Consider the following 25,893-nt stretch of genomic DNA (forward strand, 5'->3'; position numbering starts at 1 on the left):
ATAAAATAAAATAAATAAATACTAATAATTCAATGATGAATCTGCAAAAAATAAAAATAAAAAACCGCACAAATAGAATCATGAGAAGCTTTTTCTTGAAATCTCATTTCCGTTCGGGTCATCAGATGTCCTGCTAGAGTGCGCAGGCATCACACTAATGCAGGGTGACCGGGGGCTTTCTCTCCCCAGCGACACAAAGCCCAGAGATGCCTTAAAATCAATACACGTCAAACAAATATGAAAACAAACACCCAGACAAGGGATTTGAAATGTGGGGTTTGGCGCATAAATTCTTAGGAATTGCTTTAAATTCGCGATTTATTCCCATTTTGTATTTATTCCTCATTTTTCGTGTTGATAAACGTGGTTTCAGCCTCATTTTCAATCTTGGCGAGCAACACACGTGTGCGCAAGACTGTGCGCGTCTTGGTTTGTGCGTTCTTTGCGCCAACGCAGGAGGAGGGTTGCATCTGTTAGGGTCCAATGTTAGTCTTAATTACTGGCCTTCATGTTCTCCATGGCCCTCAACCGTCTTTAATTAAACCTTGATTAAGGGGGAGGAGGTCTCGGGCAAGGCTATTACCAGATGGGTTTCCAGCAATAATAATAAAGACTTTATCCGCTGCCGTTTGCCTCTGCCCGTGCGCAAAGCGCCCGCGCTCGCTTCCCATCCATATCAAAGCACAGCGAGCAGAAAGAGGCTGTTAATTACGCTGGTAATTACTTGTCTAATTACGGTCCCGTTTGTGATTAGATTTAGAAACGTTTCGAGGCCCAGATAAAGCCTTTCTGTATCCAGTTTGTAGGCTTAACGTGGCTGAAATGTAGTGTGTATCCACAGCGGGGTGCTGCTGAATAACCGGCCTATGAGGAATGGAGTGAATAAGATCAATAGTGAAGCACTGACCCGGAACTTATCTTTATTTTTCACACAGGAGTCCTCAATAATCTGTACGTTCAAGGTACAAAAAAGCGCCCCGAGAAGAAGTGACAAACATGTTGTCAAATAGACATTTGCCTGCTTTTCTTCGCCACCCTTTTGTTTCCATCAGACTGAGGACGTTTTCCCTCTCGGAGTTTCTTTAAGACTAAAGTGTTGGGGGTCAACCTGTGCCACGTTTTAACGGAGCTTTTCTCTCACATTTGAAAATGTTTGGATCTGACCTCCCGACCCAAGTCTTATTTCCTAAAGGAGAAAGAAAACACCAAAACAGCAAATCCGTAGAAATATACATTCCGGAGAATTACATGTTGGCCATTTAGAACGCGCCACATTATGCCACAATATATTGTGCCAATGGTCTGAAAGCCATTATGAGGGCGCCGCTTTTCTATTCAGACAGAGAAACTGCAAATAACAATCAGTTCAATTATCCTCAAAATATTTACTGCAGGAGCGGATTTGTCACGCGGACGCAGAGAAGGAGCGAAGTGATTTCTTGCTGCACTGTGCGCGTCCATTTTCCAGACGGTTTGTCGTCGTTATTGCCTGATTTAGTGTGTGTTGTTTTACACGGCCCAGTCATCAGTGTGGGTCCACGTGCAGCGGTTGTGCCGCTGCATCCATTTATCCATATCACCCAGATCTGCGTGAGTTTGTCACATTGCTTGTTTTATATTCTGTCGCGCGCTCCGAGCCACGGGCTTGGTCGGGGTTTGGTTTTTTTCTTTTTCAAAAGGTCCCGTTTGGCCTCCATGCGCGCAGCACTGGCATCACGTGAGGATTTATTTGGACATTTTTTGTGTGTGTCTGTCACGTGCGCACCGGTATAATTACCTTTCCACCCTCGTGCGCTCCTCCGCAGCCGATGCTCGTGCTTCACCACAGACCAGGTGATGACATTAGTGGAATTATGTCTATTTTTTGCGCGCACTTTAAGCCTCCTCCACCTGGAAAGAACGATCAGGGCGTCACCTGTCACTCACTCGTGCAGGGGCGAGCCTGAGCGCGCGGTAATGAAATGTCGCAATCATGCAAAGAGGGTGCAATTATGTTTTTAATTCACATTAATCACACTGAGTAAAGGACTTCCGTAGAAACAACCTGGATGCTCTGGCTGAATTTTCTCCCCGGCTCATTTGGAAGCGCCGTTCGCCAGGTCCGTTTATGTCCGGTGACAAAAGCCACCTGAGTCCAGGTGACTCAGCAGGTGACGCAGACGCAAGTCGACACGCGCACCTTCTGGGCGACAACCAAATTAATCACATCTGTAAATTAATAAAGTAGACAGGTTCCATTTCAGCATTTTGAACCGCTGCAGCAGAAGGTCGCTCGGATGAAACGGGAGAGGAGTTTCATCTGAACATGGAGGCGTGCACGTGAACCGCTGCTCCCGCCGGGACACCGAGGTTCGGGTGAAATGGGATCAGTAAGAAGATGCCAGTGTGTTCTTCAACAGTTGCTATGACGCGCTCTGAAGGAGAGAGAGGGAGAAGCTGTGACTTAAATGGTCACTTTCTTATTGACTGATGAGCTAATTACACACTGACAGTAAGAAACGCGGAAGGAATCCTTCTGTTGGCCGCGCGCGCTGATTGGACTCACACCGATGCAACCCTGTGGTTCTGCGCAGATCCGGCCCAGCATCCTTTAGCGACGCGCACACCTCTCCGTGCGTAATTGACTGCGCCGTGGCTGGATCCCCCGTGCGCGCAACACTTTATTTTGAACGGTGCAATACGTTTCCATTAAACGTTATTAAAGCGCGCGGAGTGACGAGCTCTCATTTGTCTTGTCAGGACATCTGACAACCTCGTTAGCTCCCATTTTCCCCTGTCAGCTCACAGCGCGACACGGACACTGACTTCAGCCACTCCTGGCAAGCGAGTGATAAACGCGCGCACTCAGCCCTGCGCAAAGGGGGGGAAAGCAAACACACTCACACACACGCACACGCACACACACACACACACACACACACAACAAACAGCAGCATTATTGTTGCCAACACGAAGCATCAGAATCAATCACGCGCAAGCCTGTGTGGCAGGTGTCAGTCTTCTGTTTTTTTAATTCAACACGCTGTCAATCTTTAATCTAATTTAAAGGGTCATAGATTTGGGGCATCATATCCCTTCGCTTCGACCTTGTCTCTCCAGTCTATTTTGGCTAACTGACCATACGCGCAGCCACCGATGCACAAGCGGCAACGCGCACACGCCTCACCACAGCACTCCGAAGGTATCGCAAATTCGGCCATTATGGAAATTTTCCTTATTTTATGAAGAAAGGGGGAAATAATCGAGGGAGAAGAACACTTAATGGCATGGGATCCTTCCGCTGACTGCACATTCAGATGCAATTGTAGATCGAAGTCAGACTTGTCACGTTGAGCCAAAGTGAATTCCTAACATCCAGGACGTGCCTGTCTACTCCGGACAAATTGCATCCAATCACCCCGAGGGAATTCGGCTAATGTCTCGATCCAGGGCCGGGGAGCATGGAGAGAAAACAAATCAAACTCTGCACACAGAGCGTGTAGGGCTTATTAAAACATTTCACACAGGGGGAAAGAGAGCGCGAGAGAGGGGGGAGCGTGTTATATGTGCTTGTGTGTGAGTGTGCGTGTGTGTGTGTGTGTGTGTGTGTGTGTGTGTGTGTGTGTGTGTGTGTGTGTGTGTGTGTGTTCGAGAGAGGGAGGAGGTGTAATTATATTATCTTTGGACACTACGTCTTAAATTGAAAATATCAGATGAGCAATCCAAACATCTCTGCTCGCCACGCGCCTGCTGTGTGAGCAGCCCAGCAGGCCCGAGCATCGCATCCACTCTGGCGGCATCAGCTCCCAACTTTGGAAAACACCTTTTTATAGCCACTTAACGTTAAGACACAGTTGGGCGTGTTTCGACGCACGATTCCACATCCAAGCCGGAGCTATTTTAGAGAGACCAAAAGATTCAGAATTTAGGATTAACCGTGAAACTTACCTTTTCTTTGCAATGAATCTCCATTGCAGATTGGAGCTCTATTCCGTCTCCTTTGGCTGGGACGTGCGTCTTTGAACGCAGCATCACCCTCGCGCTGGGTCCCCTGGACATTCTTTCTCTGTCTGCCACAGTCAACAATCAGCTCATGAGGCGTAGAGAGATGGCAGCATGATGTTCTGCGTGGCTAAAGAGGGGAGGTCGAACATGACACAATTTGCCTCAGATTTTGATCAGCAAGTGATTGGCGAGGTCCCCGGGACGCGCACGAAGCCTCCCAAGAAACGTGGCTTTTTTATTCGAGTTCTGTGAATTTGGGACCCGATTCCAAAGCTTGTAAGCACAACTGTGTCTGCTGCCTTTACTGGCAGGAACCCGCGCTCATACTCCGGATTGGTGGAGATTTTGATGAGCGCCAGAGTTCTCATACATCTATTAGAAATGAGGATCCCGTGGGGGTGGGGTGGGGTGGGGGTGGTGTGCAGCAGCAGCGTGGTGACGGCAGAGGGAAAACCGGCTGGACAGATTTGCGTTTACGCCTGATCTGCTTCTGGAGAGCGCGGCTGTGTGGGAAGGGAAAGGGAGCACCTGGCTCGACCGCTGTATACCCATCTCGTTTTATTGACAGGCTGATAAGCAGGGACCGAGCCGTGCGGTTTCCAGCGCGCATGTCGAGCACCCTGCTGCGTTGCACAGTATCGAGACCTCTTAATGGCTGCGCCTCCAAATAATGGCCCGAACACAGCCAGTCGTGACTGGCCCGTACCTGCGCCGTCACGGTGTCTTCCTGAGAGACAGGCAGGCGGCGCGGTTGCCCATTTACTCACCGTCTTGTTCAAATTGACACAAACATCAGAGGTCGTGAAACAGCATTTGAGGCTTTTAGCCGGCCTTGGTAAAAGGGAAACCGAAGCTCCATTACGAGTCCGGATAGCAACTTTATAGGGCTGTAGACATAAAAAGGGGATTTTAGCTAAAACAGTGGCATTATTTATAACATCATTTATGTTTATGGTGGTTCAGCCTCGAAACACAACCACGGCGGGATGTAGCTGCACATCTGACCCCGACCCGCTGCTGGAGGTTCAGATAAGTCACAAGGTTTACCTGCACAACACCTGTTGCAGGTTCACGGAAAACACGAATAAATATCGAAAAAGTCACAGTTTGTAGCAACTGCTGTCATCAAGGTGAAGCCTGATAATAAATAAACTGTAAAAAAAAACAACAGAAAAATTAGAAAATATTTTAACCTTATTTGTTCAAATTAAACAAAGCACCTGCACCAATGGGATACTTCAGATTTATTTGTAATATTTTGTAAAATACGAATTCTACTACGACTATTAAATAATTTAACAATAACATCTTAGAAATAAAATGATTAATGACACAACGGGAAACTACATAATAATAATTATACAAATAATATCAGCACACACACACACACACACACACACACACACACACACACACACCATATTTTACTTCAATGAACTAACCTAGAAAATTACAAAAAATCTAAAAGTAAATTCTCACATCGGTACACGCACGTATACACGACGTGCACGCGCGCCAGCGGACAATAAACAGGCCGGTGAGCGCCACATGCACCTTGCACACTTCCCAGTTCGGCGCGTCCGTGTCCTGTAAGGTGTGACGTGGCCGCGTCTCTGCAGCCAATCACTGCCAACTTCAGGCTGATGCTGAAGGGAAAGTAACTGGTAAGAGAAGCGCATTTTTTTCCCTCACTCTCATTGACATTTCAACTCCACGACGGATCCGACGCAGATAGATTTTTAATCGGGACCTATAATTTTGTGTCGCTGACGCGCGGAGGGAAAGACCCGCGGAAGGAGAAAGCGGCTTTACGCGAGCAGGATACCCAAACTGACATTCATCCGGTGAGTGTGCAGCACTTTATTGCACTTTACATTTGGTTCCATTCTGAACAACCACCACTTATATAGGTTAAAACAAATCTGAAGACCGATGTCCTCTCATCAAATGTTCGCCCCACTCCCTCCGATGACGTTTCAGCCTTGACAAAGTGTGCAGACAGGTATTAAAACAAACACTCGGTCTCTCCGCCCAACTGATGACTGATGTGATGGATCAATACTGGTAAAATCACTTGGTAAGTCCTTGTTCACTGTAGCCGGGAGGTGAACACCCACTCTTGTTGTCATTTATCACGCGCAAATACAGCGTGTAATTAGCTGTTCTCGCCGTAGAATCAAGCGCGCGTCACTCTTGAAAAACGGCTTCGTCCTGCACAGAGAACCGAATGTGTTCAATCCCGCGTTCGATCCATCAACTTCCATCAGGTTATTGAAGCCCAGCAGCGCTCCAGCCGCGCGGCTGAGCTCTTGGACGCAAATGTTGGGTTCGACAAGTTTGTGGCGTCGTGGAGTGACGTTGGGTCAGAACTTGGTCAGAATCCGGAGAGACGACGCGCGTGATAAAGCTTTTAAAAAATGCTCCTCGGGTTTTGACTCCACGGGTTTGCACGGTTGTGTGCGTGTGTTTGTGCGCGTTATTTTAAAATACATTTGTTATCGTACAGAAAATGCGTTTTCGCGTCGATATATTGTGAAAAATCAACAGTGCACCGAGCTGTGCCACCGTTACCCGCGTTCAGCCGCCAGGAGCGGCTCGTGTGGGCACCGTCATGGGCTCCAGCCGCTCCGCGAGTCCCCAGAGATGTGACCAAATGGATCATCACTTATATTTGAGTTAAAACGCGATTAACGTCCACGGAAATTCTGTCACATTGGAATTTGACTGCAAACATTTTAGAAGCTTAAGACGCAAAACTGGTCAAAAATGCCACATGTCGAGATTTGAAGACATTAACAGACGCGCAGTATTGAAGGAAAAGCTGATGCAGCAGCAAAAAATTATAAGAAAAGGAAAGAAAAAGAGTTTCAGCTCCAAAAACGCGTGTTCCAAATGTAGCCGAGTCGCGGTTAATAAAGAAAACGCAATTAAAATTCATTACGTTAAAGCGCGTATTTACATTTTATTTTTGTTTGAATTACTATTTACACATTATTTCTAGGGATCATATATGACATTAATAATTAAATATAAAATACACTGACATTAATGTCCCAAGTTAAAGAAAAACTAAAACAGAATAAAGTTGGCCATTGTTTCTTTCTAAAAAATTTTTTACAATGTTGGGGACTGAAAATTATGTTGAGATATATAATTTCCGCGTTTGATGAAGCAAAATTAAGCTGCCAACTACTATGAGTAGTTTTGACCAGTGAAGCTGAATCGGTCCGTAAAGGGTTAACTGTAATCCCGAACCCGGGTTCGAACTGAGCCGGTTCCCCAGCGCTGCCTCTCCTTCCCTGTCCACAACAATGACACTTTTTCACTGCAGCTTCATCCCCTTATGTTTTTTCTTCCCTTTATTTGTATTTAAAACTTTGGATGGGCACAAAAACCTCGGTGCCTTTGGGGGAAATAGTGGCCGGAGTAAGCTCCCTTTTCAGGGCCTTTGGCTTTAGGTGCTGCTAATCCCAATTGGGCTAATTGCTTTTCCACCATCAGCCGAGCCCATTTTCTTACTGACCCCTTCAGCAATCACACACTCCTTTACAGAACCAAAATACTGGAAATAGTTTACAAACTGTAGTAATAAACCTTCCAAATAATAAATAACGGAAACTAAAGAAAGGAATCATTGTTCTCAGTTTAAACAAATATATCGATACTGAGAGTATTGACACAGGAAGAGAGGATCTGGAGATCTGGCCTCAACCTCAAGAATGGGAGCTTTAAAACACACACACACACACACACACACACACACACACACACACACACACACACACACGAGTTTATCAAGTTTAGCGCAGATGAGTGTAAGGTGAGTGTTTGGGTAGATCGCCGCCGTGATCACCACACACGCGCGCGCACACACACACATTTGTGTTGCGTCATCTTTACAGGAAATCATGAGCAACATGAGGAAGGACGCACAGCACAAAATGTACAGGGCGAGGCGAGCGAGGGAGGGAGGAGAGTGGGGGTGTTTTTGGTCTAATGCATGTCTAATAGGGGGGTCCTTGACGAGAATATGTTGGGGACACCCCCCCGGCCCTCTCCCCTCCCTCCCACCGTCCTCAGCGAGTAGGAGCCGCGGCCATTCGCGGCAGGCCTATAGGCTGCGCCACCAGCCTAAGTGAGGAGAAACAATGTGGGAAGGAGAAACAGATGAATGTGCTCGTTTAGTTTACGGGTTGTTTGATGAAGGAGTACTGGCCAAAGTGTTGTTCCTCACCGCGGGACCCTCGGTGACAGTTTGAGCCGGTCCTCTCAGCTCATTATCTCGCCAGCCCACTGAGGGCCCCATTCAGGCCGGGCACTCCCTCCTTCCCTCCCCCTCCCCCTCTCCCTCTCTCGCAGAGTCGTTTGTCTACTCATTGAGCCCACTGTCAGGAATGCGATGGTTGTTAGGGAGCCCTCTTTCACCTCCAAAGTGTTTTATTGATGAGCTCTGACTTCTCCTACTTTTTCACATGTCAAAGAAAGTCAAGTGTAGGCCTCCCGACTTCATTTCATGCTCCCTCCATCCCAAAAACACAATTTTTCCCATCCCCCCGCGTGTTTCCTCTCTCTCTCTCTGTCTTTTTTTGCCTATTCACGCACCCCCATTTTCTGCCCCTACATCCATACAAGCCTCTCCAAGTCAGCGGACAGGCTCCCGGATGGCCACCTCCTGGTCCGGGGGTGCGCGCTGAAACGCGGGCGCGGAGCGTTTGCTTTTGGGTGCGTTGAGCTGTGCCTTAATAGCCAAGTCATTCAAGCAGCGCGGTTTGAGCGCGTGTGGTCATGGCTACACAGTCATTAGCTTTTACTTTTATTTACGCGTGCTATTTGCTGTCAGGTCGCAGGAGTGACGTCGTCGCGCCTCGCAAATGCGTCCATAAAAAGCAGCGGGGCTTGCCTAAAGGGGGGGGGGGGGGGGGTGTTCAGGGGAAGGTGATACCCAAAAGAATCAACAAAAGCACGTGGTGCACATTTTGGTTTGGTTCTGGGTCCGGGCAGGAAGGAGGGGAGAACTTTCCCCTCAACACCGGTTGTGTGTGTGTGTGTGTGTGTGTGTGTGTGTTTTTACTTTTGAGTCAATTCACGCTCCAGATGATTCACGTCCGTGGGAACCAAATACCTTTTTAAAAAAGAAAGAAAATGATTGATTGTTTGACAGAAAAATCACAATCACGTTACACACACACACACACGTTTCACATAATTGAGCTCGTATTTTCTCGGATCCGCTACGCAAGGTTGCGGCATTAACGTGCGTGCTGCTGTTTTGCCAAGGTCCCCCCCCCCTAGCAACACTAGTCAGCCCCAGGTTGGAGCTGAAAATGCCCGAGATTCCCTGCGCGGACGCGATTCAGCCTGGAAGAATGGAGCTTTTCCCGTCCAATGGGCATTTCCGAGGCGGCTGCTCTGCAATAGGACAACATTCAGCGAGTGAGCGCCGCGTATTTGCGTGCGTGGGTTGATTAGTAGGTTGGGAAGACGAGACTCGCTCCCTCTTTTCTTCTCTCTCTCTCTCTGTTTGCCGTGGCTCGGCCCCGTTTCCCGCTTGGGCTGTGGCGCAGGGGGGAAGTGTTTATATGGGGGATGATGACAGAGGTCGGGTCGCGCTAATGGGCCGGTGAAGAGCGGCGGAGGGAGGCGAGGCGCACAGCAGACCGGGAACACGCACATTAATACACTTGTTCCATCACCAATCAACATAGGTGTGCTCATTCTCTTCTGCCCACCTCCTTCCCCGCCGCCACCAATATTCCCTGCCTTCTCCCCCTCCCTCCACCCCTCCACCCCCCTTCCCCCGCTCTCTCTTCTCTTCCCCACTCTCTCTCTTTCCGACTCTCTCATTCGCTCTCTCACACGCCAGCGCACATCCTTGCCAAACTCCGTGCGTCCTGACATCTGAGTTCACTGTCAATCTCTGTCCACTTCGCAGGGATATCCCCTCCGTCTCGGCCGAAGACCACTGGAAACTAATTTTTGCCTCTTCGAAAACTTCCCGCGAGACTGACTGACTGATCCCGGTCGGCTTTTTTCCTGCTTCTGCGCTGTGGAGAACTTGTGTCCTGTAGTTTGCTGAGGACTTTGACAACAACACAGGATGCCCCAAAAAGGTGAGATGTGACCTAAACTCTGCCTCGATGTAACATCAGCGGATTATTATTTTGATGCACGAAAATGGTTCATTTTACCAATAAAATATAATTTTATTGACTCGGTTTTGGCTGTAATTGAGTGGCTGCGAACCTGACGAGACTTTTCTGGTATTTACTGTGCAGCCTGTTTTCTGACTGGCCTCTCCGGGATGCAGGCAGCCCACAGCGGCTCTCGCCTGCTTCCTCTGCTCGGTTCTGGTGCCGTGTTTCGGCCTCCGGACCACTGGCCTCTTATTTCTAACAGTAAAGAGTGAAGAGTCACGTCGGGCCAGGACAGCGATCCTCGTGCAGAAAGGGGCGCAATGACCCGTTGAGCAAAAGTGTCAGACTGATTCACGCAGCGAGTCACCCGAGCGCCTCTAAAAAAGTTGTTGTTGCGGTGGGGACGTGCGTGCGTGCGTGTGAGCCACAAAAATGCTTTCGAACATCTATTCCTAAGAAGATGAAATAACTTATACATTTACGGCAATTGTGTAATATTTTAAAAATAATCCTGCAGGTTTACAGTCACGTTTAAAATACTTTTAATATCATCAAATTTGATCTTTCCGTCGCTCGATCCGGAACTCGAGTTTTCTGCAAATTAAAGGAATAAATACACACATTAATTTGTAGAAATATTAACATTTAAATCAATAAATTGAATTCTACAGTTCAGATAATTCTCTCCGAATATATTAATAATTAGGATTGGAAAATGGCATTTTAAAATGAACATCATTTGTCAACAATTATGGTGGCTCATTTAGGAATCAGAACGAACCTGTTGACTTGGTGCGTGATGATGATTAATTCAATATCCTGTAAATGTTCAGCTATTTCTGACACCGGCCGACGCACAGTGAGCCGGTTCCCCGCATGTGCATGTTGAGTGTAGCGGCCAGAAAAAGCTCACTGAATTAAGACATTGTTGTTACGGATTACTAAAGGAAAAGAAATGCAGATTAGATCGTCGTTAACCTCTGGAGCAACAACGTTTGAGCCCTCGACCTTAAATAAATGATTAACCACTTGCTCTTTATAAATCCACTGACAGCCCAGTGGTTCCGCCATGAATACAGCCTGTTGAATCAAAATAAACCTTAAATATCAAAGGCTATTTTAAAGAGGCCTGCAATAATGCCGATAATAATCGTTACTTTGATTGGCGCCTGTGATTGCGGGATATTTTATGCTAAGCAGGCTAACTGCGGTTATGTGGGCCCAGTGTGATGGAATCTGAACTTAATGAATGCAGCCTATTTGAGAAACATGAAAAAATAAAGCACAATTTAAATTCACCGGCAGTTTGCGGGGACCAAACGCAGCCTGTCCGCCGACGTCATTAGGCCGTTTTGCTTTGCACACAGGACGACTGTGGCTGCAGAGAGAAGACTTCAGACATCTCCCTCCCTGGCCTCCCTTTGTATCCGCTCCTCCCAGTCAATGGCGGCTTTAATGCATTTGTCTTTCCCAATTGAGCGCCCTGCCGCGCTCTTCTTCCTGCCGGCTCACTTTACAATCTGCACCAGCAGCACAAAATAACCACCAAATATGCAGAGACAGAAAATACATTTTAGATGTTTTATTTCTCTATTTTAAAACGAGGAGAAGGGGAAAAAAAATCGTTCACGCACCGGCGGCGCCGGGGTCACGGTCGTGTGTGTGTGTGTGTGCGTGAGAGGGAGAGAGGGAGAGAGAGGGTGTGTGCGTGAATGGTCCCGGAGGGGGTGGATTCATGCCTCTGGCTCTTTGTATTAATCTGAACTTGTTGGTGTGTCTACTAGGGGAGCTGTGTGGTTCTTGTCGCGAAGGCCGAGTTTGAGATTCACCGAGGGGGGAAAAGTGGGGGCGCATAGTTGGAAGTCCAACAAGCTTTGTTCCAAACTTTTGCAGAGCACTGAGGCAGGATAGAAACCGTGTGTCACTGTGCAGGTTCCACAACACACCCCATAAAAGAGGGGCAACTTTATTCAAATAAATAGATCCTGCTGAGCGGAGGAGACGCGGAGGGATTGTTGGGGTGAAAACAGTGAAAAGAAATCAGCAAAAGCCGTGAAGGAAACAGGTTGTTAAACAGGCCAAATATTACGGAAAGCCTGTTCTTTTCTATTCACTGTGACGAGGCCTAACGGAGAGAGCTCGAATAACCAGTTTGGACTCGCTTGGCAGCAGATTGATTGAGGTTAACTGCAAATGTAGGATGAAAATACAGTGAAGTGCATCCGGATAGTTGTGGTTGTGCTAATGTGTTGTTTTGCTCTGTCCCATAGGGAGACATTAAGTAGTGAAAACGGCAGATGATTGACTAAATTGTTATAAAGTGGACAGTCAACTCTGTTTCAAGGCAAGTTTAATTAAAAAAAATCCATACATACACTGAGGATGTCAAATTCATGATAATGTTAAAGAACACCCGAATAAAAAAATCGATCGATGATATGAGAAACGTTTTCCAATGTTGTTGTTGTTGTTGTTGTTTTTAAAAGAAGAATCAAAGAAATGTTGCATTATTTCAAAACATGATTGTTATCATCTGAAGCTAACCAGAAGGTTTTTTTTTCTTCTCCCTGTGACGTTCAGAATACCACAACCAAGCCACGTGGGAGTCTGGCGTAGCCTCAATGATGCAGAACAGTAAGTTAATGTTATTTTTTATTTTTTTAAAGCATATTTGGTCTTCTGCCTTTTTGATGACAGCAGCACGTTTTAAATGTGGCTTCCACGGAAGCAGCACCCACTGACACTATGCGCCGCGTCCTTACGGCCGATTCAAGAGGCAAACATTTGCATGACTTTGAGGAAGAGGAGGGCGAGATACTCTCAAATTAACATACTTTTTTAATGATAGGTGGGCAAGTTATTATCGAACAAGTTAATCACAGGAGGAAGACGGGGGACAGAACAGAAAGAGGGGAGGGCTGAGTCGAAAGCGAGATTTTTTTTTCTGCTTGAGTTGCTATTAAATAATTGCACAGCCGTCTGCATTAGCGTTAGAGCTGCTGCCAGGCTGCATACGAGATTAGCCGCGCAGGGAGAGAGGCTTGCATGAAACATGAGGAACAGCAATAATGTCTTATGTAGATTAGTCCATATTCTTCACGGACAGACAGTGGGGACCAGAAAGAGAGCGCGCGTATTATAACCGCGGGCCTCGGCCCGGACTTGGATAAATATTAGCAAGCATATTGTCATGGGTGCCAATCAAAACTGTAGACGACGTTTGCATATAAAGGTGACGGGCCCCTGTGTTTAAAGTGGCCCTTGAGTTGAATTTCTGTGTTGTGCGTGTGAGTGCGTGTGTGTTGAAACGGAAAAAAAAGCATAAACATGACACATTTTCTCTCTTACTGCTGGACAAGAGGTGTATGACATCTGTGATGAAGGTGTGTGGAATAATTTTATTACATTATTCTCCATATACCTGGATGACGTGTATGTGCTGTAATCTGTGCGCCTTTAACCTCAAACAAAAACAAACACGATAAAATAATCTGGGAATGGGATCATTTCGGATCAAATATTGGGAATTGTAGCCTCTGTTGCGCTGCGCAGTAATGAGGCCTCGGCAAAACTGCGCGCTCCCCGGTCGGTGATGGCGGTGATGATGAAGATGATGATGGTGATGATGGTGATGATGATGAGGGCGCCGATGCTCTCCTGGCTTTGGCGTGTGATGTGTGGTGCGAATTGTCGAGGAGATATCATTGGGAGCGGCCCTTTGGGTTGTCTAAAGGTCGCGGCGGCCTCCGCGGCTTTTGTGTTAATAACTCCTGGCTCTATATGGTGGGCAGCGTCCAAATTGACACCATATGTTTTCCTATTAGTCGCCTCGCAATAGAATACAAGGCGCATAATCAGCGCCAGCGGGCGAGATCGACTCTGCTCACTTGAGGGAATTGTGCCATGATTAAGACTTAACCTTCGGAGAGTTGGGTTTTTCTGTCCTTATCTGACGGCTGTATCGATTTATGTGATAGTTGTAAATCAATCAGACGTGACGGAGAGGCTGCAGAGCGGCGCTGCTAATGCGCAGGGGCCAATTTCAGCGTAAGAAGTCTATTAATTCGGCTTAATCCGGGAATTACCCAAAGAGCAGGAGGGATGATAATGGGTTTACTATCAATCAGATCCTCGCAGGAAGATTATTACACATTGCGGGCAAAAGAGATGTGTGTTAAGCAGGTTTATTTTCGCCGCGCACAGGCCGTTTTTGAGCGTTTATTGGGAATAAAATGTGCGCGTTCAGGGAAGCTCCTGTGACATATTTCATAGCAGAGACGCCCGCCGACTGCACACAACAGGGCTGCAGTGGCTGCGAGCATTTGTTGTCAAATACAAACAAGGGGTGGGTGGGCAGGAAAGAGGGGGGAGAACTACTTGTCACTTTTAATATGTTAAGAATCCAGGCGCGCCCTCGTTTGTGTGGCCGCGCGTAGCCCCTGGCCACCTTAAAACGAAGTCTCCCTCCGAGGGTAAACGAGTAGCGTCCAATTTTGTCTGAGTGATATCCAAATGCAGACAGAAAGGGTCGTTTTATCATGCTACTATTTGTCGTGACGATGCGATTTTCAAAAGCAGAGCGGTGTCATAAAGTGACATGCCTGCCACAAGTGCTCCAACTGATCTTTTCAATTAGCCTCCCATGCATGATCCGAGGCGACTTCCGCCTATTTCCAGAAATTAAGCTCAAACTTGACGTGCAGCTAGCTTTATTTTAAAGACAAATGTCAGGCAGGCTCATCATATTTTCCCCCTCTTCTATATTTGGAGCTTATTTATTGCTAAGGAGCCTCTGCTCCCGGAGTCAATGTACCGGGCGGCAGCGCAGGGGAAGGCAGCGGAGAGGCAGAGCGCACAGGCACTCCGGGGAGTCGGCTCTCCTGTTTGGCTTCAGGTTTGCGGGCTTCTCTTCTGCTTTAGCGGCATCTGGCGCAACGATGATTTGAAAGAAAAGGCACTCTTTAAAAGACATCAGCACAATAACAGGTATTTCACAGCCGATGCCTCCGCGGTGCCTCGTCTTCGTGACGCGTAACTGTTGCTTTTCACGAGGATTAACGTTGTCGCTGTCGACTCATCGTCACCTTTTAAAAGGATTTTCAGTTTTTCTGCTTCGATGTTATTTAGTCATAACGGCTGTGGTGATTATCTCAGAGTTTATGGGAGAGGTGCTGATGTTGGAGCAGGTGCATGGAGCCGCAGAACGATGCGAAGGTTTTAAAGTAAGAGCTTGTCGGTTTGACAGAGGCGATCGATGATTAGGTTTATTATTATTATTATTAAAAGAAGGAAAAACTATGATTCTTTTTATTTTCAATGAGAGTCGGCGCTTCTTCTGTTAGCCTCCGGAATACACGCGCAATAATTCGAAGCGCACAATTTACTTATTTTTAAATGTTGTGTATATAAATATATTTTTTTAAATTAAATCGGCTGCAATGAACATTTTTTTCTGTCTTCATTTTAATCTCTATTACGCTTCCGCCATCCTCCTCATCATTCAGTGGCAACATTTGCTTTATTACCTGTGCTGTCAGCCGGCGTTCTGCCGGCGTCGGGATGATTCGGGTGCCTTTGTCTCCATATAGGTCACAGCGGCGTGAACCAGCTTGGTGGTGTGTTTGTAAACGGTAGACCGCTGCCGGATTCCACCAGGCAGAAAATAGTTGAACTTGCTCACAGCGGTGCCAGACCCTGCGACATCTCCAGGATACTACAGGTGACCGCCGCGCACCTTTACGCACAGAAAACACCAGAATGTTTCTGAAAGATGTGAATTGCTCTTGACATACCAAAAACTGGAAATGCTTTCAGTTTGAAGCCGCATCTTCCTTTACAGCTCTTGCGTATCGAAGTCTGACATTATTACTGACCAACGATAGTCAGTTGTTGAATTAAAAAAGCAGAGGAAAGGGAAAAGACGTTACCTCTCTTAGAGAATAAACCTATAAGGAATGCCTAATGTACAATTCAAGGCATATTTTTTGTGTTTAACTATAGACCCATGATGCAGTCCAAGTGCTGGACAGTGAAAAGGTGAAACTTATTTGACGCCATCTTAGAAATTCCCTTATTAGTCGTAAATAATGTATGTGAATTGTGCCTTTTGTTTTCCATCCAGGTGTCCAACGGCTGTGTGAGCAAGATCTTGGGTAGATATTATGAGACTGGCTCTATACGACCACGAGCAATAGGCGGCAGCAAGCCCAGGGTCGCCACACCAGAGGTGGTCGCGAAAATCGCGCAGTACAAGCGGGAGTGCCCATCTATTTTTGCGTGGGAGATCCGTGACAGACTTCTGTCGGAGGGCATCTGCACCAACGACAACATCCCCAGTGTAAGTGTATTGACTGGAAGTTATGTGCATGATTTGATTTGCCACATGAAATGACTTTTTCCTCATGCAGATGGGCAGCCAACCATTCAGTCAATTAGAAACCTTCTTGGTCTGAAAGTATCTGTCAGCGGAGTGCGCATGTGCGCGCGCACGTGACATGTTGCTTGCTGCGACCCTAATATTATTGTGACGTGTGACTCTTGTCATTCAGGTGTCATCGATAAACAGAGTCCTCCGCAACCTGGCGAGTGAAAAGCAACAGATGGGCGCAGATGGCATGTATGACAAGCTGAGAATGCTCAACGGTCAGACAGGAACCTGGGGGACCCGGCCCGGCTGGTACCCCGGAACATCAGTGCCAGGGCAGCCCAACCAAGGTGAGCTTCATTACCGTGCACGCCCAACAAAGACGCCACGTGCGCGGTTTAGTTAAGCGTGTTTTTACGCGCAGTCACAGAAATATTACCGTTATTGAATGTTACGGAGTTCCAGGTTTGTTTTCCAACGCGCAGAAAGGTGCCGCGTGATGGACGAGACCACCAATTAAGACCTGCGGATTAGAGAGCGCGCGCTCTGAAAGCCTCCACTGTCCCACACAGGGATGTGCGTGACAGCGGCTTGTCTTTTCAGCAGAGGTGTCCATCCAACAGGCCGCATACTTCTCCTCCCGTCCCGATGCGGAGGCAGAGAAGGGGAGCTGCTGTGTGCGCGGATATCAGTACAAAGGAATGTTTTCGTTCACACGCAACGTTTGGTTATGGGAACCGTGCGCGCTACGTGTAATTGCTCATTAGGGAAGGTTTTGTCTGTCCTGATGGCAACATGCGGGAGCGTGGAGGCTGCTGAGGAAGTCTGAGCGCAGCGGCGCCGCCGTGGGCCTGCGGCAGGCCCGGGAAGAGGAGCGACGGATGCCGCTAATGATGCCCACAGCACCGGGGAGAGAAATAATAACAAGCATAATAATAATGGCAATAATAATAGTGATAATAATCACAATAACGCTGGTGCCACTAATAACAAGCACAATAATACTGGGGATACTGGGGATAATAACAATAATAATAATGATGACAATAATAATAATAATGATTATAATAATGCCACTAATAATACTCAGAATAATACTGGGTATAGTAATAATAACAATTAATCATTATTATCTAATGACAATAATAATAAAATAACAATAACAACGATAATAATAATAATAGTAATAATAATAGTAATAATACTAATAATACTACGAATAATAATAATACTAATAATAATAATAATAATAATAGGGCCGGAAGTGGTGGAATTCAGTCGTTCAAAAATAATTTGCATATCTTTGATCACCATTGAGACACGTGTGACTTTATTATCGAGCATTAAAGCGGAAATGATTATATTCACATTTAAAATGATAATTTTTTAAAGAAAATATGACGTAATAGCTACGTTTCTTGTCATTAAAGAAGAATTAAGTGGATGTAATCAAGTTCCAATAAAGTAATAAGTAAAAAGTCTAATATTAATACTAACAATTATTATTATTATTCGTACTATTCGTAGAATTTTGTCGATAACAACAACAACAACAACAACAATAATAATAATAATAATAATAATAATAATAATAATAATAATAATAATGGAACAATTTAAACAGTTTTCCCCGCCGATGAGCAGATAAAATGAGGGATCCTAAAAGAGGAAAACTTTATCGGAAGAAAACCGAATGATCACAGACTCTTTATCGGCCTCTCTCGCTATACGGCTCTAAATCCCGTCTATAGGATTTAGTCTCTCACTTTCTCTTTCAGTTCTAAGCGGTTTCTCAAGAGTGTTTTGATCCGGTCTCAGCAAACTGAAAAGTGCCGCAATTGGTTCGGTATCTTTTTTTTGCTGCTTTTCCGCCTCACTGACTGAGACATCGTGATTCTAAAGAATGAGTTTATTTCCCAGCGCTTTTAGAAAGAAAACAAATCCCATCTCAGCGTCAGTGGGTCTGGCAGACGGATAATAGCGGCACATTCACTCCTTTTTATGGATTATCCGGAGTGAAGAAACAAATAGCGTGGATACAAACTATCGGCCGAAAGAAGAACACTTTGGTCTATTTTCCAGCAGGGAAATTGTCAAATAACAACACCAGTGAACCATATTAGGATGCAGTAAATATGGCTCCGGGGCTGTTTCTGCAGCAGTACTGCCGACGTTAAAACCAAAGCATCAAAGGCAGCAGTTCGGGCTGGTGCACCTGTCCCGGGCCGGGCCCGCGGTCCACCTGTCCCGGGCCCGGCCCGCGGTCCACCTGTCCCGGGCCGGGCCCGCGGTCCACCCGTTCCAGCCGGGCCCGGGTCCACCTGTTCCGGGCCGGCCGGTCCTCTCACCGGTGAGACATGTGAGCGCAGCCTCTGCTTAATTTCGCATTAACTTCTCGGGGTGATAATGATGTCCAACAACAGGACAGACATTAGCCGATAAGCTTCGCCCTGTGTCTGAAGGGCCCGTGAATAGATTGGCCTTATTTCGGTTGTTCGGGAGGTTGCGTGCGCTCTCCTCACTCATTTGTTTCCAATTGAAGACAGAAATCCTGAGTGGCGTGGAGCTGGCCGGGGGACGTGATTAATGACGGTAGTGGATAAGGGTTAACACACTGGTCTCAAAGCTCTGTTGACTGGGATCGTCGTGCGCACAAAGCCGGAGCACTATAGCCTGCGCTCCTCCACAGAGAGAAGATCCTTTTGTCACCTCCTCCAGTGCCCCCCCCCACACACACACATATATCACACCCACCGTGGGCTCACTGCTCGTCCCTGCCTGTGTCCATAGTTTAATGGTTTCCCTTACTCCTAGAGGCATTGTATCTTCCTGAAAAGCGTCTTCTTCTATTCAAAAGTTGGTGGTCACCTCAATGGCTATACCAACGCCCATATGGGAACCATTGACGCATTGCTCAGCAGCAAAAAAGAAGCGGGGGTGGAATAGAGAGTTTGGGGTTTTAATACATCTCATAGGCCGTGAAAGCAGGCTCGCCACATCTTGTCACATTTCTCTTAACCTTTAGAGAACTCGCCATTGTTGGAGTTGCCTCACCAGCCTGTTTTTCCCACAATATTTTATAAACAGCTTAAATGCAAAATCTTCATATTTCGCCCCCCCCCCCCCATCTCGGAAACATTAATGAGAAATTGCAATCATTCGTCTGATTTTGAATTAAATCAACCGTGATGGGAGGGCTTTTAATTAATGATGTCGCGCTTCATCTGTACAATTAACTCTGGGCTGTTACAACAGCGAAGCGGAGAATTAATTATTCAATTAGCTTAATTGAATGTATATTTCCATTCTATGTGTTTTTGTTCGGGTGCAGATGGCTGCCAGCAGCAGGACGGTGCCGGAGAAAACACCAACTCCATCAGCTCGAACGGGGAGGACTCGGAGGAGACGCAGCTGAGGCTGCAGCTCAAGAGGAAGCTGCAGAGGAACCGCACGTCCTTCACGCAGGAGCAGATCGAGAACCTGGAAAAAGGTGGAGATCTAGAGTTGCTTCAAGAAATACCGCAGTTATTAACAATAAAAGTATGGCTTTGAAGCCAAAACAAGCGGGCTGTTCTTCACAGTTAAACCCCCGTATTTCCCGCTTATTTACCGACACTTTTCTACCGTTTTCCGCGTCACAGAATTTGAAAGAACTCATTACCCCGATGTTTTTGCGCGAGAGAGACTAGCGGCAAAAATTGACCTTCCGGAAGCAAGAATACAAGTGAGTTATTTCAAAGTATTTTCTCCAGCAGACAGAGTCAGAAAAGGAATTTAAAAAAAATAACGAAAGGTTTCTAAAATTCCATGAAGTTAATATGAAGCTTTGACTGCAGGTATGGTTCTCAAATAGAAGAGCAAAGTGGAGGAGAGAGGAGAAGCTGCGGAACCAGCGCCGCCAGGCAAACTCCTCCAGTCACATTCCAATCAGCAGCAGCTTTAGTACCAGTGTCTACCAGGCCATCCCCCAGCCCACTACACCGGGTAGGTTCAACACAGCTGGGCCTGCACTGACGGGCCCCCGGGCCCCCAAAGAAACCCCCAAATTGGCAGCGACCGTGGCGCACGGGCAGAAATATGTATCCTCTTTAATCAGAGTTTATTGATAAAATATGCTCGCATTTTACCGAAGTGAGACAGGACCCACCTTATATAGTACCACGTGACAATCCGCGGATTAATATGAGTGGGGAGAAAAGGCCTGGAAGACTGTGCGTTCTAGTTCCATTAGATGGGGGACTGAGTAAAATCCTCGGCTGACTATCCGCGTAAATACCGAACTCACGAGTCCGAGACGCACTCACACCGACCACCGGGCAAAGCGTGACCGGAACTCTCGCACGGGAGGGCCCGGGTCCGGGCAAGGTTCTAAGCAGCTCTTCCTTCTGGTTGACAGTGTCTTTCACCTCGGGGTCCATGCTGGGCCGACCTGACTCTGCGCTCACAAACACCTACAGCGCGCTGCCCCCCATGCCCAGCTTCACCATGGCCAACAACCTACCTATGCAAGTAAGTCTGCTGCCACATCTGAAACCTCATATTTGGAAGAGTAGCGTCAAACATTTATGGAATCTTTTAAAAAAGAAATCTTGATCTTTCCTTTGGTGTATGTGAAACTGAAGGACTGATTTTGTGCAATGAAATCCAAACGTCACAGTATTCCGGGGGACATTTATGGTTGGCTAAGCTAATGTAAAATAAATTCTCTCCCATTTATAGCCCAGCCAGACCTCCTCTTATTCCTGCATGCTGCCTACCAGTCCGCCTGTGAATGGGCGGAGCTACGACACATACACGCCCCCTCATATGCAGGCACATATGAACAGCCAATCAATGACAACTTCTGGTACCACCTCAACAGGTAGGCAGACAGTTCATCGTGTTAACATGCATGACTCAATCCTACAACCCAGAGGGCACTATCTCGAGATGATCTGCCACCTTTCCTGTAATTCTTGGGGGTACTACATAGCCATTTAAAATTAAAAAACAAACAGACTATGACTTGTCACTGCAGCCTCATGTTTCCATTTCCATTTCCAACTCAGTGCTTGGAGACGTCTGCAGATCAGTCCCTCTGCATCCCATGTCACTTTCTGTCTGCAGTTGCATGAACAAAAAGGCTCATTTCATTGCTGCTCTGTGCCATCATGTCAATCCCACCGCTCCAGCCCATAGTTTAGTTCCACCCCATTAGAATGCTGTTACTGAGAGCCATATATACTGGTTATAGTCATGAAGAGTTAATCATGCATAACCACATTTCCTCTGTGCTAAATTGCTAATTAATTTGATTCATTTGCTGTTGTACTCTCTATGTTTGAATGCCATCGCCTAAGCCCAAATTTATCGAGCTTGCAGCCTTTTACTGTGCAGCCATGTGCTCAGCGTCGCCTCGTGGCAGAGCCGCTGCTCAGCTACCTGCTAGCAGAATAAAAAGTGCTCATTGCTATAAAGCTCACCACCTCTAGCTTCCACACTAACTGTGCATGGTGCATCTACTCATCTAACGTAGCATGCTGTCTTATATGCTTTTGGCCCCCCCGATCGTCTGACATCGTTCCCTTCTTGTCTCTATAGGACTCATCTCTCCTGGAGTGTCTGTCCCTGTCCAAGTCCCAGGGAGCGAGCCTGACATGTCTCAGTACTGGTCAAGACTACAGTAGAGAGAAAAGCTACTTCACCCTGTAACCACCCACTCCACCGAGGCCCTCCGGCAGTGCTCCTCACACACACGGCACAGGAGAGTAGGGAAGGCGAGAGAGGGTTGCGAAGGACAGAAGAGGAGGAAAAAGAGAGAGAGACTCTGGGAGACCCACAGGGACATCTGGGCTTTGCTTTTCCAGCAGGAAGTTGTGCTGTTCTGTAGCCCTATGCTCATTCAAATGAGGACTTGGTAGAGAGAACAACGGAAGAGACATTTTTTTATTTTAAAAAAAGGACCTCTGTAAAGTACCCGGTGTTACATTTTTATGGAACAAAATCTTATCTGTTTTTTTTTTCTATTTCCAACTTCAGTCATTGTTTCCTTTGTTTTCGCTGGTGTGTTATAGTAAATGGCCATTTGTATGTTAATATGAAAAAACCAAGATCAAGTACTGATAGATGGACTTCTAGAAACCATGTTGGTCTTGCGTTTGTGGGAGAGAGAACCCGAGAGATTCTGCCATGACTATCTTTTAAATCTGCTTATATCGAGACTTTCTGCCAGCCTCTGCATGGTCTTTGGAAGCTGTTGCATATCATTAAAGATGAAAAGCTGGAGGGAAGACTCTTACTGTGTTGACAAAAAATATATTTATTGGTCGTTTCATTTTTTTTGTTGCTTTTTTACAAATGGACATTTCAGTGGTGGGAATTCAAACTCGATCCACCCACCGAGGCTGCGGGTTCCTCGGACGGCGAAAACCCGGATCATCCCTCGGCGGTCAGGAGCAAAGACGGCGCGGCGAGCCACGCGGCCGGGGAGCCTCTGGCCTCGGTGGGTGGACTCACCCCAGATTAACAGGGAGAAAAAAACAGGTGTAAAAGAAAACCTGTAGTCTGTAAATGGTAGACTGCATCTTCGATATAATACAGTTCTGTTTCTGTCAAAATGTAAAGTACTTGTCTTCCCTTGAAATCTTAAAGAAAGATTTCTCCAATAAAAGTTGATTTCATTTATATCCCCAAGAATATTCTATAAATGTTCCATGCATCATAAAATACATTTCTTTAGGGGTCAGGTACAATTTGTCTCTTAGGGTTAGTTGTATTATAGTGTCCTATGGTCAAAAAATTGTGCAACTAGAAATATTTAATTCCTATAATTATGATTAAACATTGCTTGACAGAGTTTTAAACTTAAGTGTTTGGCAGTTGTTTACAAGTACATATCAGATTTAATCATTGTTGATTGTAAGACAGACCAAAGCCTTTGTATTTCATCTAGTACACGGTGGTTTTTTTTTCAATAGTCTTGTGTTGCAACATTTTGTACACATGTTCTGTTCCGTTACATTGGCTTGGACTTCTTGAGGCTGCAGCCGAACCCCTGCAGTCCGTATTTATATTTGGAGACCATGGGAGGGTTTTTCTAGCATCTTCTGTCATGCTCTTTTTAAGTTTGGCATTTTTTGTTTTCAGTGTGTCCCCAGAACACGGACACACACTGGGTTTACGTCTGAGCGATGCTTGAGATGAAACGTCTACACGCTGTCTCTTAAATATTTCAATTTAATTTTATTTAAAATGGAGCTTTCTAAATGTATTTTGTGAAAACTATAAAACATTTTGTACAGTAAAAATTGTGTCTTAAAGAACGCCTTCTTGCCTGTTCAATGCTGTGTCACATGATGCGCCGTGGCAGCAACGCTCCAGTCTGACGTGCACAAATTCCAGCACAGGCGTAAAAACACATGCACACAAGTCCAATTCCCAGCAAATGAAGGTGGCCACATTTACAAAGCTCTCTTGATGTGTGGGAGTGGACACAGAGCACAACACCAACACACAATGAGAAAGGTCAAGCAATTCACTGTTGTTGTATCACAGTTACGATGGTATGATTTCTTCTTTAACAGAACCAATGAGGAGGAGGAGGAGGAGGAAAGAGAAGAGCAAGAGAGAGAGAGAGAAAAGTCATGGAATAAAGCAGTCAGAGCCTCGAGCGAGGCAAAGGAGCGATTGTGTGGCAGAGTGAGTTATTTTGCTTCACTTGCTGCCTCAGCAGGGGGTTGTGTCTGTGTGTGCCTGTGAGTGGGGGGGTGGAGAGAGAGTGAACACATAAAAGGAGAAGGAGAGCAAGGTCAGGTAACATTCACACAGCAGGTAGAGACAACAGAAATCCTGCTCAAAATTGAACTGAATTTACACATCTCAACAAGAGATGATCAGAAGTTCAAGAGCTCCGCCCCCTTCGCAATTAATGCAAATGTTCAACTCATTTAATAGTTTTTCCACACAGATGAAGATCACAGGGAGGGGTAGAGAGGACAGGTTAGGCAGCTGCAAGAATATAAATAATTACAGAGCGAGAGGGAGAGAGAAGAGAGAGACATAGAGGAGAGGGGGAGAGAGACATAGAGAGAGACAGGGAGAGAGACATAGAGAGAGAGGGAGAGAGACATAGAGAGAGGGGGAGAGAGACATAGAGGGAGAGAGAGACATAGAGAGAGAGGGAGAGAGACATAGAGGGAGAGAGACATAGAGAGAGAGGGAGAGAATGGAATATTCTACATGCAAGAAGGATTTCAATTAGCAGAAGTCTAAATAAAACACAGCGTCGGGATAAAAAGGCTTCAGTGTGTCTCTGTGAGCTCTGCACAACAGCTCCAAAGTTTTAATGAGTCAGGCCTTGTCACCAGGTCACCGTGCGCTTTTAAGTTGCCCACTACATTCATTTCGTACCATAAAAGTGAATGTAAATGTGGGTATTTTAAATATGTATTGTGCTGCTTGAACAGAGCAGGACTGTGAGGCCTTTCAACAGCCCCACCTCAGCTACAGCCACTGCGGGAAAAGAGCTCTGGCCGAATCAATAGGACATGAGCGGCAGCTGCCAAAGACCCGATTATAAAGGCGCATTCTCTGCGCTCGGTCCCGCGGCTTTCATTTCTGCTAAAGGCTAAGTGGGGCTTTCAGGAAGTGGGTCCTCTGAAATGTGCCAGCAGCACCAAGCCTTCACCTTTTGTGTTACTTCAAATAAAATTTGAGGCTCAGACTGGTGTAGAGCTGACATTCTGCTGCTTCTCCAGGATAAATTATGAAAAGGAACAAATAAACTTAAACCACGATAGTAAGAGAAAAGTGACAACGTTAATATGTGTGTGTGGGAGCCAGTTATTGAACATGTAACTGAAACGCGACAAAAACAGAAATGACATGTAAAACAAACACTAACGTGTCTCAAAGTGCACAGAAGAATAATGGAAGGTGATAAAAACAGACTTGATTTGAGTCCATCTTCACACTGGACCGTCCCCCACCTGAAGCCATCAGACAGGGAAACTGTCAGACGACCTCAGCAACACGTTTCGCTGGCAACGATTCAAAGTGGCGTCAGCGTCAGACTCCAGCAAACAGAGATGAAACATTGAATCTCTCATGTTGTTGTTTTCTGTTTCTCCGTGTCACCGTTTGACCTAATTTGTTCTTTTGGGCTTGTCGTGGCAGAGCAGCTCATCCAGCAAACATGCCTGATGAGGTGTGAAGCCTGCGCCCAAATCTAGCTCCTCCGTCCCTCCGCCTGCACTGCTGCTCGGCTCTCGCCCACTGGAGGTGTGCATGTCACTCGCTGCCACAGACCCGGGGTCAGAGGGGGGCGTCCCGGCTCCAAACCTGTTACCAGTGAAGCAGACGCAGTTCAGCCGTTCATATGCTAACTTTATGTCCCACGGCAGGTCACCGGCTTCCCCTGCCCCCCCTGGAGAC

General features: G+C 46.4%; 1 protein-coding gene and 1 long non-coding RNA gene across 11 annotated transcripts; one reads left to right on the plus strand and one right to left on the minus strand.

Annotated features, from left to right (window-relative positions):
* Positions 1-1,979: 1,979 nt before the first annotated feature.
* LOC130521620 (uncharacterized) lies at positions 1,980-4,303 on the minus strand. Its single transcript, XR_008949392.1, has 2 exons — positions 3,928-4,303; positions 1,980-2,414 (listed from the first exon to the last, which is right to left on the minus strand). It is a non-coding gene; the product is annotated as an uncharacterized LOC130521620 (long non-coding RNA).
* A 1,239-nt stretch (positions 4,304-5,542) lies between these two features.
* Positions 5,543-24,144, plus strand: pax6b (paired box 6b). Of its 10 annotated transcripts, XM_057025339.1 has the most exons (15): positions 5,543-5,828; positions 9,917-10,094; positions 12,389-12,462; positions 12,699-12,752; positions 13,478-13,501; positions 15,707-15,837; positions 16,119-16,154; positions 16,240-16,455; positions 16,667-16,832; positions 19,814-19,972; positions 20,124-20,206; positions 20,319-20,466; positions 20,879-20,991; positions 21,202-21,343; positions 22,063-24,144. In XM_057025339.1, the coding sequence occupies exons 4-15, from the start codon at positions 12,740-12,742 to the stop codon at positions 22,146-22,148; spliced, it is 1,317 nt and encodes a 438-aa protein (XP_056881319.1). In that variant the 5' UTR covers positions 5,543-5,828; positions 9,917-10,094; positions 12,389-12,462; positions 12,699-12,739; the 3' UTR covers positions 22,149-24,144. The 10 variants fall into 10 exon arrangements, with proteins under 10 accessions (XP_056881319.1, XP_056881322.1, XP_056881321.1 ...); XM_057025342.1 differs by lacking the exon at positions 16,119-16,154; XM_057025341.1 differs by lacking the exon at positions 13,478-13,501.
* Positions 24,145-25,893: the final 1,749 nt, after the last annotated feature.

Source organism: Takifugu flavidus, chromosome 2, assembly GCF_003711565.1.
Source record: "Takifugu flavidus isolate HTHZ2018 chromosome 2, ASM371156v2, whole genome shotgun sequence".
Taxonomy (NCBI): domain Eukaryota; kingdom Metazoa; phylum Chordata; class Actinopteri; order Tetraodontiformes; family Tetraodontidae; genus Takifugu; species Takifugu flavidus.

Coding starts and splice junctions, on each gene's coding strand:
- pax6b (XM_057025332.1), top strand. Junction 20,467..20,878: donor CCCCCAGCCCACTACACCGG/GTAGGTTCAACA, acceptor TCTGGTTGACAG/TGTCTTTCACCTCGGGGTCC. Junction 20,992..21,201: donor CCAACAACCTACCTATGCAA/GTAAGTCTGCTG, acceptor TCCCATTTATAG/CCCAGCCAGACCTCCTCTTA.